Raw genomic sequence first — 19,054 nt, forward strand, 5'->3', positions numbered from 1 at the left:
TTAGGCTCGAATAAACAGTAACAAAAGAAAGAGTGAAAACAACAAGCTTTGAAAAATGTAACAAATAATTTATTTCCCTGGATAAACACTATTGAAAATGAGAAGAAAAAACAACTTACGGAGTTAAGAATAAAATCCAAAATTAATCATAGCTTAATCCACGAATTAAATTTTGCAAGTCTAAATAATAAAATTTTCTAATGAATTGAAGTTCGAGTCACGACGAAGAATCCGAAATTGAAGGCGATCCCGTATACTGCAGTCAGTAAAAGTTGTATCGTCTACAGATCTTTTTTTATTCCAGAGTCAGTAATATTCCTGTGTTTGAATTTCCGAATAAAATTTAAATAAATCTCTTTGTCCAAGAATTCTGTATGAGCACTCCAATATTTCCAAAAAAAAACACAAGCCCAACTGAGATGTCTCTAAGCATCACTATTAAAACTCACTAATGCGCAATTTCGGAAAGCGCAGAATTGCGAAATGGAGGCTGTTTACATATTTTAAAAAATCACGTAGCCCCAGTATGACCTTGATTAAAACCAATCATTTTACTCCGAGAATATAAAAAAGTTGTTTATTTCTCTCACTGGTTTCTAAGGTCGAGAACTAGGTCAGCTTTAGGTGTTTACAATTGAACAGTCAAGGTCAAACTATTTTCGAGTTCCTTGTAAACAAAACTACATTATTTTGATATATAATGAAATTAATAATAAAAAGATTTTAAAACTTACAAACAATTAAATTAAATCAAATATAAATTGAATCAAATATACGTAACAAGAGATATATGTAAGAAAAGGCGAACGATATATTTTTGCGATTTTCTTTTCAATTCGCCGCTTTAACGGCTAATATAAACAATAAATTGTCATGGAGATTGACGATAATACATTGTTACTGGTCGAAATTTAGGTGCATAGGGGCAGCTTAATTTGCTGTCATTAAAGTAGCCTGTTTTGTTAGAAAGGCAGCCTCGTGCTCAAAGAATTAAAAACTGTCAGAAGATGGAATTTAAAAAATGGACGAAGAAATACAAGCTGCTACGGCAAAAGAAATTACCAAATGGTATCCGAGCAATGAAATCGCCACCTCTTTGAAAATTTATAATTTCTATCTAAAATATTAATATTTCAGTTACACTGCAGTTAGCATCGCAGCACGCCATGTGTATGTAAAAATGTAGTCAAACGTCACATGGTTGCCAACGGAACGTGTTTAAGATCGTCCAAAATGTGATACTATCTAATTTTATTAAAGGAAAATATTGAATAGTGACAATAACTCAAATAAATAAAATTTGTTGTCAAAGTACCCTATATAAAATGTCATATTTATTTATCTTACATTCATCAAACAAAGATATCGCAAACGATTCCTTGATGGTCGCATTGTATTTCATAGTACTTTATATTGTCACTAAGAAGGTCGTGTCTCACTCTGGACAGCACCAACGGCTATGTCGCAGTAACCTTGACCTTTGTCATTTAGCCCTAAAGGCAGTAAGCTCCGTTCTAAAAGGGTAGAAAAGCATATGTTTCAAGTTTTTTAAAGTTTGTCGAAAAAGTACTTCGCCGAATTAAAAATTGATGACTATAAACCTTGACAATACGAGAACTCATTTTTTTTAAATCAAGGTAACTACTTTCAATTTTTGTTAGAGCTTTGATTTGTCGCAAAAGCCGAAATTCCAGTTCAGGAATTTAATAATTGTTAACATTAAAGACCATATTTGATTCTTTACTTAAACACATATCAGCAAACTATTATTAAGGTATAAACTTTAATATTAATCACTGACTTCTGACGTGTGACATCTGTATTCGGTACACTCTAATTCCAGGTCTTGGTTTCCCAAAAGTGCTTCCATGAACGTGGGAAACACGCTTTAATTTTGATATTTTAATTAAGCACACTTATTGTGTCATACGAACGTTATCGTCGAATATTCGCAATATTTCTTTTGTCGAAACACGATATCTTTATCCAGCTGATGAATGATGGCAGGAATTGCCTTTTTACCGGACTTTGCAGGATTGCCTGGTGTATGTGTTTCTCTGTTGGCCATCTTCCGGTTTGTCGCCGTCAGTACTTTCAGAAAGGAGGAAGGTTTTCGATAGTCGTAATTCATGACCTCTCCCCACAGATAGTGCAACATCCACGATCCGTCCGTGTTGCTTCTCCATGCGAAATGTCCTGACGGAATAGCATACATGATGAGGCAATCATTGTTGCAGTGTACTATGGGCCTGTCTTCACATATGTCTAAAAAACCTCTAGCGTCCGTGTCGTCTATACTTTGGACACGAGCAAGATGTGGGTCGGGCTCCACTGTCTCTCCTTCGGGGTTCTTTCCATCATCTGCGAGGTTAAAACATACAGAACTTTACTGCAGGAAAATATTCATCTGTAAATCGATATTCTCTTCAAACTTGCCATATGTTTTGGTCTAAATTGTTTGATTGTTATGTTCATTATTTAAACTGTTGACCTGCAATCTGCATAACCTGATGGTAGTCTTTTGAGGAAACTTCGTATGTCTTTATAGCTCGTAGCCATATTTTTAACGTGATATTTGGGGAAATTTTAAGGAGAGTTATGGTGTACATTGACTGATTTGTCCCAAGAGCGGTTTCTCAGTGAAACGAGACAACTTGTAAAGGTGTGCTTAAACATTATACCTGTTCTGAGGCCCAAACCCATGACCCATAGGCTACTGTTATGACTGTTTGGCCTTTAAATAAAAGAAAGCAAAACCCAAGGTTTGTAACATTCAACAAATAATTATTTTCCTTGAACACAAAATGAAAATGTAACCACAACGTAAAGTATTGTGACTTAAATCCCGGTGAATCCTAAAAGTTCTATCACATATCCACCAGTATAGAGCATTCCGTAATGAATTCAAATGGTGTTACGACTGAATTTTAACCTTTAATGTGCCGATACTATTGGCCAGGAATAGTGTTGATGTGCTACCAGTGTTGATGAATCACGTTGATATTATGTAAATATGTCTATAAATGAATTCAGGATAATCTCAGAATAGTGTTTTGGTCTGAAAAATATCAAAGAGCATTTTGCAATTAAAGTGACTAATTGAAATAAATCAATATTCTCGACTATTAAATCACTCACAACTAAAATTGATTCCGCTAAAGACTGATGTTAATATAGGAATGGGTAATTATAATATAAACAACATTAATATATAAATACTAAGATACAATTTGAGGACCAGGATGAGGGTCATCCTAAAAAGCTTTCCATCAAACTGTAAACAAAATGTAATTAATGTCAGTATCAAGGTTATATCTACATGATATTAGACAACTCCTGTCCACACTGTATAGAAATCAAAATTTTCCGTAATTTACGTCAAAATGTTTTTTAAATGGATTTTTGCGTTCACACTCTTTGCCTGGAAATAAAGTTAAGTCTAACATTAAATATTGCATCAAACCTAAACACTTCAATATCATATAGAGGTATAGGAAACCTGTGCGAGAATCTACCTTCAGTTTTCTAACATATGCATGGATGCGTTCCCGAACATATTGTTGCGGTTCTATTCGAAAGCTTAATTGTTAGCGATAGGTCGATAGCGTTTAATGACCCATCCCCTCCATTTTGATTTCTACAGTATAACATTATCAAAGTTTATTTATTTCAAACCATCATGGTATGCAGTCTTACGCATGAGTTATGTCCTCCTGGCTTTAGAGTCCGCAGCATGACCTAATCAATACCTATAGGATTTTTAAAAAATGTGGTATGGGGCTTTATACTGAAGTGTCTTTGAAAGCCCTTGATCTCCAGCGTTCGGTGTTAGCATTTAGATTAGTTTTATGCTCCCTGATTGTCTGTCCTCCGGACTTTGGTTTCCGGAGTGTAACATTGCCGTGGTTTTTGGTTTTCAGCCAAATTTATTATTGGTTTTTATGTACATTTTACGTCGAATAAACTTGTCTCCAGAATTCCAAGACCTTATTTCCTCTCTGCTTTTTCCGTCATCCAGATTTTTGTTGTTATTTTACCAGAGATGGTCGGATTCAAAACATATTTGGTATAAAAGATAATAATGGCGAGGCCTTTGAAGAACCTACTGTTTGCATTATCAATTATAGGAATTACGGCTATTGATTGTCCGTCCTCCTGTGTTTCCACAGCATCTCTTTAGTAATGGATTTAGACCAAATTTATCATGCAGCATTTTATAGACGACATCTCGAATGAGTTGGATTTATATGGTTCCATGCCATCATTTGGAGGTAGTATGTGTACCTGATTTCCCATTCCCCAAAACTTTTATTTAACAACACAAGTTACTCTCTGTAATGGTAAAATATGCATGTAACTACTTAAATTTAATGTTTAATCGTGCATATCTTATATTAGTTACTATAAATTTATACCGCATTCTTTACGGTTATTTGCATTTAAAGTATGGCCCTCAAAATTGACGCAGGTGTTTACCTGCCCCCGATATCTATGCAGAAGTAACTTATCAGTAGAAGAAAAGAACTGGATTACGTAGAGATTATATGTAGTAATATGATAGAGTTTATGGAATGAACAGGGTTTCTGTGTAAATTGAAGAAATTAATAATGCTACACCTACATTCATAGTTGTCTTATATTGATGGAGAGATGAAATAATTGTGATAATGCGGTTAATTCAGATACATTAGCGGGACGGGGTCCTTTTTCAAACTTTTGTTTGACATAATCGACACTGAGAAAATAAATATATCAGACGAATAAAGTTTAATCGAAATTATAGACAAATACCCCTTCGAAATTAAACATAAATTCTTTAAAATGGTACGTGGGTTAATATGTTCCTATTTTCACGAAACCCCTCGTCTCCTGACATAATCTTTAGCCATTTCTATATTAGTTTAGCTGATTTTTTTTCTTCAGTTTCAATTACAGCAGCTACGAAACAAATCTTTTATGAAAATATGTGTCATCAATTCAAATGTATTTACCTTATGAAAAGGAACGGTTGATTTTCTAATACCCCCCTCTCTCTCTGTCTCTGTCTCTGTCTCTCTCTCTCTCTCTCTCTCTCTCTTCATTGCCTGAGTGATGTATACATCCTGTTTCATCGCTAGGTGTGATTTGTAATAATTTAATCACTTGTAAGGAAAATGAGGTTCAGTCAGGGGAGGTAATGTAATCAATTGTTATTGTTGTAGGTTTTAACGCTATTTTTCAGCACGCGGGGCTTGTATAACTGGTGGAGGAAGAACCCGGGAAACTCATAGTAAGAGCCATCAACCCACAGAAAGCTGTTGGAAAGTTTTCTGACATATCATCACTGGCCGAACCCAAGAACTAAACACAAGAGGAAAAAGGTGAGATGGCAATGATCCAAATAGGCGAGCGCCTCCCACCAGGGTCTAATGCAGTCTATAAATTGGACACTGAACACTATAACTGTTCATTAATCTTAATGGTGTTTTTTTTTTCAGGAAAATTAAGTAAATTTTAGCGTACACCAGGTTTGAATCCATTATTGGCATAATTAGCAAGCTTGGAGTGAGCAAAGTCCTTTGTAGTGAACCATTTTGCTTATAACTTTAATTAATATTTGTATTTATAACAGTCACACACAGTGACTAGTCATACACAGTGATTAGTCAAACTTAGTCATACACCGAGACTATTAACGCAGAATCCAATAAACTACGAATGTTCAGTATTATAGTATTTGATTTGTCATTTCAAGCATCGAGTCAAGGACAACATAAATTTATGTGATATCCGAATTGAACACTCTTTTAATCTATCACTTAAGCTAACCATTCTTGTTTTGTTAGATGTTACTTACAGTACGATGGGAAACTGTTGTTGTGACCAACACTGGGCTGTGTCCCGATAACTTGTTTTACTTTGTTGGCATTGTCGTCATTTGCCTCAATTACAGCTATTTCTGCGCCTAGATCGGTTTTAGAGCCTGCAAGAAAAAAGACATATCATCGAGAGAGAGTTTCATTCAACACGCATATGACATTAATTCCATCCAGGATATATAAATGTTAAGTTGGAAATGAACATCTGAATATACACCTTTTATTTTTTATACATAGGATATAGTATTTAGAAAGATCACGGATAGCCCTTTACTATGAACAAAACTGTTTAGCAAACAAATGGCCTTTTCTGTTTATGTTCTATAACAAATCCCATACAGGTTCCACCAGAACATTAATCTATCTATAGAGTCATACATTTAGCATGCAAAGTATTTAGATGGCAGAGAAACTTTTGTTCAAAATGTTGAACAACAGATAAAATATTTGATATTTAAATTTCAAAATAATCTTTCATTTGGAGTTTTTTTGTGTCCTTGGTTATTATCGGTATTTTGAACCCATGGTTTGTTATATCATGCCTAGAAAAGGAGAAGTTAGTACCTTTTTCAAAGTCACAGCTGGGTAGCCCTTTGTATTACCAGTTCGATTTCCCATCAGCTCAGCAATCGTATAAACAACGTATATATTGTATACACTGATCGCGAAGTATTAAAAACGGTAAACAACGTATCTATTTTACACTGTGATCGCGATGTATCAAAAGGGGTAAACAACGTATCGATTTTATACTGAGATCGCGATGTATTAAAAAGGGTAAACCGTATATATTGTATGCAGTGATCGCGATGTATTAAAAAGGGTAAACAATGTTTCTATTTTGTACTGTGATCGCGATGTATTAAAAGGGGTAAACAACGTATCGATTTTATACTGAGATTGTGATGTATTAAAAAGGGTAAACCGTATCTATTATATGCAGTGATCGCGATGAATATGACCCAAGTAATTGAGAAAATATATTTTGAAAGAATGATACCTCTGCATGCCTGAATGAAGAATAGCTTGGGTTTTCCTTTGAGGCTGGGGCAGTTGTCATCGCTGAACATTTCCAGAATATCACCTGTAAATATGTATTGGTCATCGGAGCAGTAAATCGCATGTTCTTTCTTTCCGTTTTTTCGTGGATTTTCTTTTTCATCGCCATGGGAACTGACAATCAATGCGAAACTATCAAATATAGAATGATCTGTGTCTCGTGCGGCTTTCAGTATTTCTAGAGTTGAGTCCTTGTTTAGGTTTTTACATTTATTATTCATCTGATAATAACCGAGCTTTTGAAGAATGTCCTTCGATTTACTCACATCAAATTGTGCACCGTCTCTGGTACTGAAGTTTGTGAATCGTTTGTTCACAATGAGAACCGCGTAACCTCGATGAGGAAACGAAAAGTCATATTTGTCGTGATCATGAATACGACTTACATGCGACACGGCACTAGTGTTAAAAGGATGGTGTCGCACGTATGACTCCTTGGCAGATTTCCTCGACAAAGACGCATGTTTCTCATATTCTGCCTTTACATTGCCACGTTTACGTTCTTGGAACTGAGCTGGAGCTCCGATAGGTTCTTTCATTGTACTTCCTCCAATTATATCTGAACTGGGACCACCACCTTTCCTGACAATTTGAATATATGGGTGTCTAGGCTTAACACAACGCTCATACATTGTGTTCAAAGGTTGCACTTTCGTTTGTAGAGTTGGGTCAATTTGTTGTTCCTTTGCTCTGTCCTTTGTGGACTTCTGAGGAGTAGTTATCTCCTTATCCTTTGCTTTTGACTTTCCTAGACAACTTAATAGTTTCATGAATGCAATGTCTCCCTCATCAGTAACGTAATATGCACCTACACTGATATTATTAGAAACTGTGTCATACTCACGGAGATAATCTTCTGTTACTACACGATGCTCAAGTTGAATGTCGTCAGAAACTGTGTCAGTCTCACTGATATGATCTTCTGTTACTACACCATGCTCAAGTTGATGGTCGTTTGAAACTGTATCAGTCTCACGGATATGATCTTCTGTTACTACTCCATGCTCAGTTTGATGTTCGTCAGAAACTGTGTCGTTATTAGATAGATTATCTTCTGTTATTACATCATGCTCAGTTTGATTGTCGTCAGAAACTGTGTCATTGTTAGTGAGATAATCTTCTGTTATTAGACCATGCTCAGTTTGATGGTCGTCAGAAACTGTGTAATTGTTAGGGAGATAATCTTCGGATATTACACCATGCTCAGTTTGATAGTCGTCTGAAACTGTATCATTCTTAGGGAGATGATCTTCTGTTACTACACCATGCTCAAGTTGATGGTCGTCTGAAACAGTATCATACTCATGGTGATGAAATTCTCCAACTGCATCGTTATTAATGGTATCGTCTACTGAAATCAAATCATGATCATTATCATCGCCATTTAAAACTCTGTCTCGAGAATGGCCTTGGTTCTTTAAAGGTATGTCTTGATTTTTATCCATTATTCCTTCGCTTATCAAATTAGAAATAGAAGCATTTTGCTTGTCTGTATTTCCTCCCTTCACATACACCAGGTCTTTCTGACCTAAACTGTCATCCGTCCATGGATTGCCGGCTTGGTTTTCAAGATTCGTTTGCTGGGACATTCCTTATTCTTACGGTTCAAAGTTTTCACATGAAGCGTCACCCGTTGACTTCAGGAAACTGTTTCAACCGATGAAATGTTGTCAATTTTGTCTATATATATATATATATATTCTCCTAACTTTCTAATTGCTCTCCTGCATCTCAGGGCCTTCCATCTGAAATTTTAAATCGACTTAAATGAAATATTAAATCATTAGTAGTTAAGAACTTTGTATGCTATATTGATATTTTATTATTTTCGTGAGAAATATAATATACCAAATAGGGTATAAATGACGACGTAGAGTAATTTTTAACAAATCTCGATAAATATACAATCTATGCATTTATCTCCGCTCCTGATGTCTGTTGGAAACATATACAAACCGTTACAACACATAGAGCAAAATCCAACGTATTACTAACATGTTTCTTTATGAAGTACAATCTCGTACTATCATTGAATTAACAATGTCAGATGTACAAGGGTTAAGCCCATGGTTGTGCGAGGTACACTATATTGTCCCAAGCGAGTGAGGGCTGGGTATATAGGCCAACTTCTGGACATCTTGTCGATTCTATTCCGTTGATATTTAAACATATCTAAAAACATATTTAAACATATCTAATAACCTATTTAAACATATCTAAAAACATATTTAAACATATCTAAAAACATATTTAAACATATCTAAGAACATATTTAAACATATCTAAAACATTTAAACATATCTAAAAACATATTTAAACAAATATACAAAGCACACCAAACCACTTCTGTGTAGGATGTTCCATGATCTTGGTGTCACGGCGAATGACAAACGCCAAAACTAGGCTATTTAAAACACATCTTTACATTGTTTCAATCAATACAGCGAATAAAAATTGACAATATATTCTTTGTAAGACTAAAACATACCTATCGTCTCCAGTTTGCCGTAATGAAGGCTTACGTCAACGAAAATTTTTTTTGAATACATCACAATACCGTTAGTGTTTGATATTTATTCCCTTACTTAGCGAGTAGGACTTAACGACAGAGAATTGTACTCAGCTAGAACCCTAGGTTTAATGTATTATAAGAAGTCGATAATTGATTGGCGTGTATTCGACGTGTCTATACGTGTCAGTGTAGACAACATTTATTAGATTATCGAACGACCAACAAAGATATGAAAATTTGTTAACATCAATTTTTTTTCCTGCTTTCATGTCAGTTTTTATAACTTTTTTCTGCAATGACATAAATAACCACTGGAAGGTGAATAGGATGTTTATATTGTCATTTGCTTTGCTGATAAGAAGGTCAGCGATAAGTCAACTGATACATAAGTAGTACAGGATGGTGAACCAGCCTCAAACTGAATCCTCTGTTAAATAGGGTAAAAAGATTCTAGTCTCAAACTGGAAATTATTATTAGGCCGACATCTAGGATGGAAAAATGTACTTTTAAAAAGTAGTTCAAAGGTTGTTTCTTTTCATGTGTGATGAATCTTTCTGGTTAAAAATAGTAACAATGAATGATGTTTGTTTCGACTGGAAATGAAATCGTCAAAAATCGTTCGTATTTTATTTTGTTTTGTTTAGTTGTTTTGTTTTCCTTAGGATGAATCTGTCTGGATAGAAATAACAAAATTAGATGGGTGAGGCGCGAAATTTGTATGCATTCAAACTGAAATATAGCATTATTTTACTGGATAAATATATCGACGTAACAGTACATAGAAAATATGAACTTATAAACATTGTTTTGTAAATATGATTGTGTTGCCCTATGCAAGAAAAAAATTTTGTTTGGAAGAAACTGACTTGTATTGTTGCAGTAGCACACACGTATCGTAACAGGTAACAGGGGATGTCTATGAGAGAGAGAGAGAGAGAGAGAGAGAGAGAGAGAGAGAGAGAGAGCATTGGGGTGGAGGTGGGATGGAGAGAACGAGAATTCACTATCCAACACTCAGTTATCTACTGTCCTGTATCCTGTTTATTTTCCATCCACCGCTGAAGTATCTACTCTCTGCCACTGATTTATTTACAATCGGGCACACAGCTATTTACTAACCATATCACCTTTCCATCCTCATTATCCTTATAGTCCAAAGAATATTAACATACATGTCAAAATAGCAAGAACGGAGTAGGATTTAAATGAAGGGGAAAAGAGAAAATAATTTGATTCAGTTATGATCATCATAACAAATAATCCACACTCCCATTAAATTTTCCCTATTCTCCTCTGATGGACAGATCTGTATGACCCCTAATCCTTACACCAATAGTATTATTGACGTACGCGGAGAGGAAAAAAGAACTTGGTATGGTTAATAGATGTGACATAGTTTATAGAATTTATAACCAACACTAATGTCCTGATAATATTCTCTATCATGTTTTTAAACAAAATAAAGTCCGTTTCCACTTTACCTTCCACATGATCTTCTTTATAAGCTCGAACACGTATATATGTTCCGTAAAAAAATTTAAAAGACAAAACTATCATCCTCAAAAAAAATTAGAAAACATTAACTTGGTTTTTGTCTGCAATTTAAATGTGAATATTTAGCACCAGGAAAAAACACGAACTTTTGTTGATTAGATATCAATGAACTTCATGTGTACATATCCTAAAGAGTTCAAGCGTAGTATAACATAATAAAAATGAAGGCTTTATGTTGGAGTACGCTTCATTGAATACCTCTTGGAGTGATAACCTGACTACTGATGATGCTGTAGCTAGTATTCTTGCAAAAGAGAACTAATTCAATTCAGCTTTTTGCAACTTCTTATTGTCTTCGCAAGAAGTTATTCTGGTAGTATAACTTTCTCGACCTCTTCCTCTATTATCACCAGTTTATGATTACTTCAGTAGGGAAGAGACTTGAATGCAACATCACAATGAACGAGAACATACACTTGTTCAGCAAAATAAGGAAGCGATAAAGCAGAAGAGGAGAAGTTAAAGATTTAAACCAGGGGAAAAAGGAAAGGTTGGAAACAAAATTGTTAATGTGCTAAAAATACATTTTGGCACAGTTAAACCATCTGAGAGAAATGTATGACATTTCTTTGGAAAACCTAAAGGAAAGAGACCTTCACAATCCAAAATGTTTAAACCTTATTTATTGCATCGATGAAACCATTCAAACGCCAGCAGCAAAATCAGTCACAACAATTACTATAGCGTCCGGAGTCTTTAGTCTTAAAGAGCTTCTAATTAATGATGTGTATGCAGCTCGTAATTTGTTTATTTCAGAACCAAGCGGTCATTTTTTAAACATTCGTTATTCTTAGAAACACACATACTGTTAAATAATGTACAGCCTATGTGCTTATGTTTGTGATGTCTATGTGTTCGACAGAAACTAGACTTTAAAGTTCTAATCCCTTTTGTGTGATAGCATATAAGAAAGTATGCGGGCTGTGTATGTTTCAGCACTCCTACCCTTCGTATTTGTTTACAGTCAGGTATTTATTTACTTCCCAAGTACAAACACATGAAAACTAAAAAATGAACACCAAAAATGCAATTTAAGATTTAAAAAATTGAATATCAAGAAATGACAATTGAAAAAACAGATTGAACATTCAAATTAAGATGGAAACGTTGAAAATGAAAACTGAACATTAAAATAAAAAATAAAATAAATTACGAAAATTTATAATGAAAATAGCTATTAAAAATAAAACTTTAAATTGAAAATTAAAATTAAAAAACAAATTTAAATCAAGATTTGAAAATGAAAATTAAAGATTTAAAGTAAAATTAAAATCTTTTCAACGGACATTAACATATGTAAACTTACAAAGCAAAGTGAAAAAATAGAATTTCAGTTGAAAGCGAAAATTAAATCTGTATAATAAGCGAAATTTAAAATTTAACTAAAAAAGACATTACCATTATTTTTATAAATGTAAATAAAAATTGAGGAATAAAAACGAAAGTTAGAAAAAACAAAATTGAAAATGAAAATTGGCAATGAAAACTGCAGTTGAAATTAGAATGAACATAAAAAATTAAACTTAAGAATGAGACTTGAACTTGAAAATGAAAAATTTAAAAACTAAGATTTAAAATGAGAATTAGGATGGAATATTTAAGAACGTCAATTTAGCAAAACTGAATTTAAACTTAAAAGTGAAAAGTAAAAGGTGAAACGTGCAAACATCAAATTTGACAATAGAACTTAAAAAATAAAATTAAAAATAAGAATTAAAGAAATGAGAATTGGAAACGAGAACTTGAAAAAAAATCCCACAATTTTAAACTTTGCAAATCAGAACTTAAATAGCAAATGGAATTTTAACTTAGCAGCTACTTGGATAGGAAGGGTGGAGTGTTGGAAACAAATTATTGGGTTTTGTTCACACCAACTGCGTGTTGATAGTATAATATGGATGTTGGAAAATATATAATATATAACTGTGTAATGATCACCGCATACCACTTTTGGTGGTATAGTGTATGCGTTGGATAGGACATAACTGAGTATTGGTCACTTTAAAGGTTTGTTGATAGTATAATGTGGGTATTGGACACAACATATCTAGGTATTGGTCAATCCATAGGCCTGTTATTGGTAAAATGTGGTTGACGGAAAGTAAATACGTGGGAATCGTTCCCTCCAACACCGAGTTGATGGTATAGCGTGGATACTGGAACTGGACAGTAATTAATTGAGTACTGACACTTCAAAAAGAATAATAATTTTGTAACTGGAGTTCCGACATTAAATTTCCGTTTAGACAAATTAAAGACCAATAAGAGTAAACCAATTAAAATTATTAGACTTATATTTCACGTTAATTCACGTTAAGGGTCAAGAGACGACAAAATATAAAAAATATAGCCTCAATGTTAAATTCGCATATTTTAAATTAACTAACAGAAAACTGTTATTGATAGATTAACATGAATGATGTATATAATAGCCATTTGCAAAAACAAAGTAATTGTTAGACTGTGATTATTTCTTGAAAGCAAAAATTACATCTGCGCTAAACAAGGAATTATTTTAGCATGGATCAAATCGACCAAGACAGTCTCTTTCGTTTAAGCCACGCTTACATACACCAAGTTACAGTCATTTATTTGCTGACAGAAACGAATAAATAAAAACATGCTTATGAAAAAACCAAAAAACAAAGTAACATTAAAGTAGCCGATTTTAGTAGACATGCAATACTATCTTGTGTGTTGGTAAAAACAAATATCAAGTTTTAAAAAGGATCCAATATTTTAATGCAATGTGTTTTTCTAATTTCATAACGAAGATGTATCCAAAAAAATTGTATCCCACTTTTTCTCAGTGTGTCACACACCAACCCATGTCAGCAGTCATATTTCCCTCACGTACTTTCTTTCTCGTTTCTTTTCGATACCATTTCCTTTAAATCCCACTCTGATTTTTATTTCTTTGTACGCATGATACATTAAGAATGTGGGTATGATTACGAAGATGGTAAGTTGACCTGGTTAGCTAAATATGTGCTGGATAATAAATAACCGTGTGCTGGACATTATATAACTGAGTGCTGGAAATTATATAACTAGGTAATGGATAGTAGATACTTGGATGATGGATAGTACGTAGCTGGAGAGTAAATCTCTCTCTCTCTCTCTCTTTCTCTTTCTCTCTCTCTCTCCATTACAATAAACAACTTAAATTTACTGTTATATATGTCAAACTGAAAATGAAACATTTCAGTTAAGGTATAGACGAATTCACATTTATTGCCAAACACATCTAGCATTCTTACCATTTCTAACCAGACACTACTACTACTGCTACTAATAATAATAATAATAATTAATAATAATAATAATAGTAATAGTAACATTAATAATAATAATAATAATAATAATAATAAACAATAGCGATAGCATTAACAATGATAGCTTATTATCATTTTTTCAATTAAATTTCAAGCGAAAACAAATAATTTACATTGCTACCGTTTCCATCCAGAAAAACTCATCACACACTGAGAAGAACATATAAGCGAAATTTTAGACAATACTGTAGTTTTTCTTATCCAAGATAGCAGACTGTTTTAAGTTCCCGTTATATACTGGAATATTTGTACCATGTGTTATGTAAATTTAATTTTTATTGTGTGCTTGAATTTTGTCTATGATTGAGGGTGGAGTTTTTGCCTTTTTCACTATTAACATATTTTGTCTACCTGATTTTTGTCATGATAATAAGTTGTAAACAAGTTCAATGCCTAACCTTGCTTCAGAGTTAGTGATATTCTCCCATTGGATTTTCGGAACATCCATTGTATCGCATGTTAGGTGAGGTGTGTAAATATAGAGATCTCATAACATATTTTTCATTTCTGTTTCATATCAGTCTTTGGGAGTCTATGATCGGAGTTTATAGCTGTGTTCATGCTTAATTTGAGAAGAATTATTTAAAATTACTCGTTTGAATTACAAAGTGCTCATTGATGTTTTCAACTAAAACATTACCTTGGGATGATTGAGAGCTCATTCAAAGATATACTGGATTTATTAATGTGGTACATCAACCCACTCAAGACTAGTATTAAATCGATACGTTAAAGACTATTGGTACATCAGCATGTTTAACACTACTGTAATTCATTCGGGACATTCTATATTTTTGAACTTGTGATATGACATTCAGAATTCTTTGGGATTTAATTCACATTACTTAATTTTTTGCTTACGTTTTCACTTTGTAAGTTAGAGAAATAAATTATTGAATTTACTTAAATTATTGTTTTCACTTCCCCTCTGTTACTTATTTTAAGACTTAACAGTCGTAACACCTGTTTAACCCAATACTCCCGTAAGAGGCTCTATCGCCATCATATACTACTTGTATACATTCGCCATTAATATAAATGCTGCCGATTGGTCGAATTCTTAGTGCCAGGTGAAGGGTAGCTATGGACGCTTTTGGGGTCAATCGGCGTTACAGCTAATTCAGGTTTACGAACTTTCGAATTTTTTTCAAACACTTTTCCATATGCTAATGTAAAATCAGTGATCCGTAAAATCAATCGAAACTTAAACTGGTGCAACGGTGGCCAGTGTTGGCATCATTTGTGCCCCTTGGATGCCCTGATGACAGTTGTCCTGTGGTAAGAATAACGAACTGCGAAAAGGAATATGTTCGCATCTTACCATTGACCATCACCAATATTTGTATGAAAATTATTTGCTTTGGTCTTTTGTGATGTTCTTCTGTGGTATTTGTAGCGGTTTTTACATAAATTTTATCTCATTCTTATAGCCACGTTCAACGAGACTTCTCACATTGCTCCGTAGGATATATGAGTTATGATGGTCTTGTTAGACGTATAGACTTTCATTCTCTCGGACGGAATGAGAATATTACTGTTTTGGTTACTTTAAAAAAGAAAGAAACAGACACAACAACAAATGACCATGAATTATTTATAATTTTTACCTAGTAAGATTCACCGCCCTTTTGTACTCTTCTTATGAAAGAGGAATATCTTCTTATTTAAAAGCAGATGGATGTTAAAATGCTTTTTTTGTTGTTGTTTTGCGTTCATTTTCTCACGTTTGATTGAAATCTGAATACATTGCTTGAATTTATTTCTGTCAAAATGAATTTAACGTCATCCACAGTTGGTATGTTTTTGTCCGTTGCTAGACATTTGAGGTGTGGGTACACATCACAGATGAGAACATGCTTAAGGCATTCAATCAGATCATCGGTTGCACGGATACACAATAGTCGTATTGGGTCTGTCAAGTTGTCTGTATACATACTAGGTAAAAGAAGACTTTTCTTTACAGTTTTAGAACAAAGCTAATACAAAGACAAAACTATAAACGTCTTTTGTTCCGAGTTGGCTGGAGAAAAATTAATTTGATACGGCGTACTGAATATGTTGATTTATAATGTTACATCGATACTAATGATGTAAAACATTTTAAAAATATATTAGGCATTTATGATGTTACATTGATACTGATGATGTAAAACCTTTTAGAAACATATTCTATAATTGTAATGTTACATCGATACTGATGACCAGTCTTCGTGTATACAGAACTGTTCTCTACTGAGAATGAGAGAACAAAATGGACAACGTGTTATTGTGTGACAAGGAAATCCAGTTAGCAAAACCTCGTACCTACCTGTAGCTGCTGACCTTTGAGTGAGATTTCCCACACTAGTGCATATGGATGGATTCTTTTAATTTAGTCCATACAAAAACTCGATATTACCTTGTCAGGTAGGCGAGAAATTATGATTAATAATCAGTTCGAAAATGCTAAAACTACGTCTCATTTTCCGTATACAAAAAAAACTTTCTTAATCCGGTCTTTTTTGTTACCTGCAATTCGCACGGATTAGCAAGGCAAATGTAATATCTAATATCTGCCTAAAAACTTAAAACAAATTGATAAAATTGGAATTATAGTTCTAAACCCCCCCCCAAAAAAAAAAAAAAAAAAAATATTAGTGGATAATTGGTATCTGGATCAACAAAACGCATTGTCCGTATTAAATAAATAAATATATCACATTGTTTATTTATGCGTCTTTTTACAGGATCCAAATGGACACATGGTAATTAAATCTCGTATATTAGACGTATATTTATCCGATAACCACTTGTATATAAGGGACAAATGGTAATGATTCCTGAAAAGTCACGAATGTATTGAATTCTTTTATTAAACAAAGACCTTTATCAACCGATTTTACAATACAGAGATTTACTTTCAAAGGTAATGAAATTAAACTGTGAAACACTGAAGTCGACTGGTTGAATTTTTTTTCAGATTCTTACTCACGTAGCCACAGCACGTGCTCACATTCATGAAAGTGTTTCGCTTTTATTATTTATTTATTTTGTTAATTTTGAAAGGATTAAAAAAGTAATGTATTCCTCACAAATTGTTTATCTCAAGCAAATTGATCAGTATTCATTCATAAGACACTTTCTTTCAGTGCAAGCAATTTGAAGTGAGTTAAAATGAATCGACCAAGGCAAGTGAAAACAATAATTTAAGTAAACTCACTGCATACACTCTTTGACACCATGATGTTAACAGTCTAATCTTGATTATAATTTCGATATCAAATCGATAACTGTGACACCTGTCATATACTTGAAAATATGGATATTGCTGTTAGTAGAAAGCTTGTTTTTAATCAATTAAAAAGAGATGAGGTTGAATAAAATATTTCCCATTTATCTATCATATATACAGCACTATTACTACTACTACTACTACCACTACTACTACTACTACTATTAATAATAATAATAATAATAATAATAATAATAATAATAGCAGTAATAGCAGTAATGGTTAATTGTGAAAGATAACTAAACTGATAAAAAGTTGAGAAAAAGATGACATATTTTCATTTGATGGGTAGGATATATGACTGCACTATGACTACATTATTGTCTGACTCTTTGTTCCTATCTTCCTTGGGCTTCTATCCTTTTTAGATGATCTTAGATGCGTAACAGATACTTTAAATCTCTGTTTCTAGCTTAGATGTTTGAATGATTAATTATGCATATACATTGAATGATTAATTATGCCTTTTACATTGAATGATTAATTATGCATATACATTGAATGATTAATTATGCATATACATTGAATGATTAATTATGCATATACATTGGTTCCCAGTTCCAATGAGCAATCAGCTGATTTATTAAGACAGTGCATTGGTTAAATACTTTTTAAAAAAAATGCTTCCTTTTGATAATTAAATATAACAACATGGAGTACAGTGTACCTTTATAACGTGTAGGTTATGCTGAAATTAGCTTCTTTGGTCTTCAGTGCTGGTCGACAACCTATTACACAAACCTCCGATGAAAACGTAGATAACCTTCATCTCAAAGGGATTCCGAAATAACAAATGACCTGATATCAACTTGAATCCACCCACCTGTTGGAATTCTCAGTGCGAGTCTTATCCAGGTATCTTTTTCATCTTAAATCCACTTTATGAATATACGGCACACGTGTGATTGAATGATGTCATTTCCTCATCTCAAATGCGACGTCTTGTGCCCACTGTGGGGTCTTATCTTTGACACTGGGTTCACACGTATATCAATCGTCCCATTTCTTGTGCTTAGTCAATGCCAGGTTATGTTTCAGGCAGATTGTGTTGAAGTTTCGTGTTATTGAGACACACCAAGGTGGATAATATATTGAGTAAATATGTACAACAATTGACAGCAAAAACCTAAACCCAGCACGCATTCATCCCTCACTACAACCCGATACACAAACACAAAACATTCCTGCCCGCTGTTTTCTTTTTATTCAATATAGTACAAACCCGCCCTTGTGGGTTAGATTAAGTATGTCTATCGCTGATCTATTTATATTTTTTCTTCTCAGTGTGCTTAAGAGGAAGTATATACATGCACGTTTCCTTTTCTAATACTGTGTTTTAAAAAAAGTGATATTATTGATTACCTTTCGTGTATGGATATCACTCAGTAAAGAAGACAAAAAGCAGCCCATATTTATATCAATTAACAATATAATATCTTCAATAGATTACTATGCCGCAAATGT

The 19,054-nt window shown here is 33.4% G+C and overlaps 1 protein-coding gene across 2 annotated transcripts; it reads right to left on the minus strand.

Moving 5' to 3' along the window:
• Positions 1–47: 47 nt before the first annotated feature.
• LOC149806087 (uncharacterized) lies at positions 48–19,054 on the minus strand. Of its 2 annotated transcripts, none has more exons than XM_089950966.1 (4): positions 18,258–19,054; positions 6,859–8,597; positions 5,837–5,962; positions 48–2,361 (listed from the first exon to the last, which is right to left on the minus strand). In XM_089950966.1, the coding sequence occupies exons 2-4, from the start codon at positions 8,504–8,506 to the stop codon at positions 1,925–1,927; spliced, it is 2,211 nt and encodes a 736-aa protein (XP_089807092.1). In that variant the 5' UTR covers positions 8,507–8,597; positions 18,258–19,054; the 3' UTR covers positions 48–1,924. The 2 variants fall into 2 exon arrangements, with proteins under 2 accessions (XP_089807092.1, XP_089807091.1); XM_089950965.1 differs by having other exon boundaries at positions 6,859–8,662.

Source organism: Sinohyriopsis cumingii, chromosome 2 (assembly GCF_028554795.1).
Source record: "Sinohyriopsis cumingii isolate HCF-2022 chromosome 2, ASM2855479v2, whole genome shotgun sequence".
Classification (NCBI taxonomy): domain Eukaryota; kingdom Metazoa; phylum Mollusca; class Bivalvia; order Unionida; family Unionidae; genus Sinohyriopsis; species Sinohyriopsis cumingii.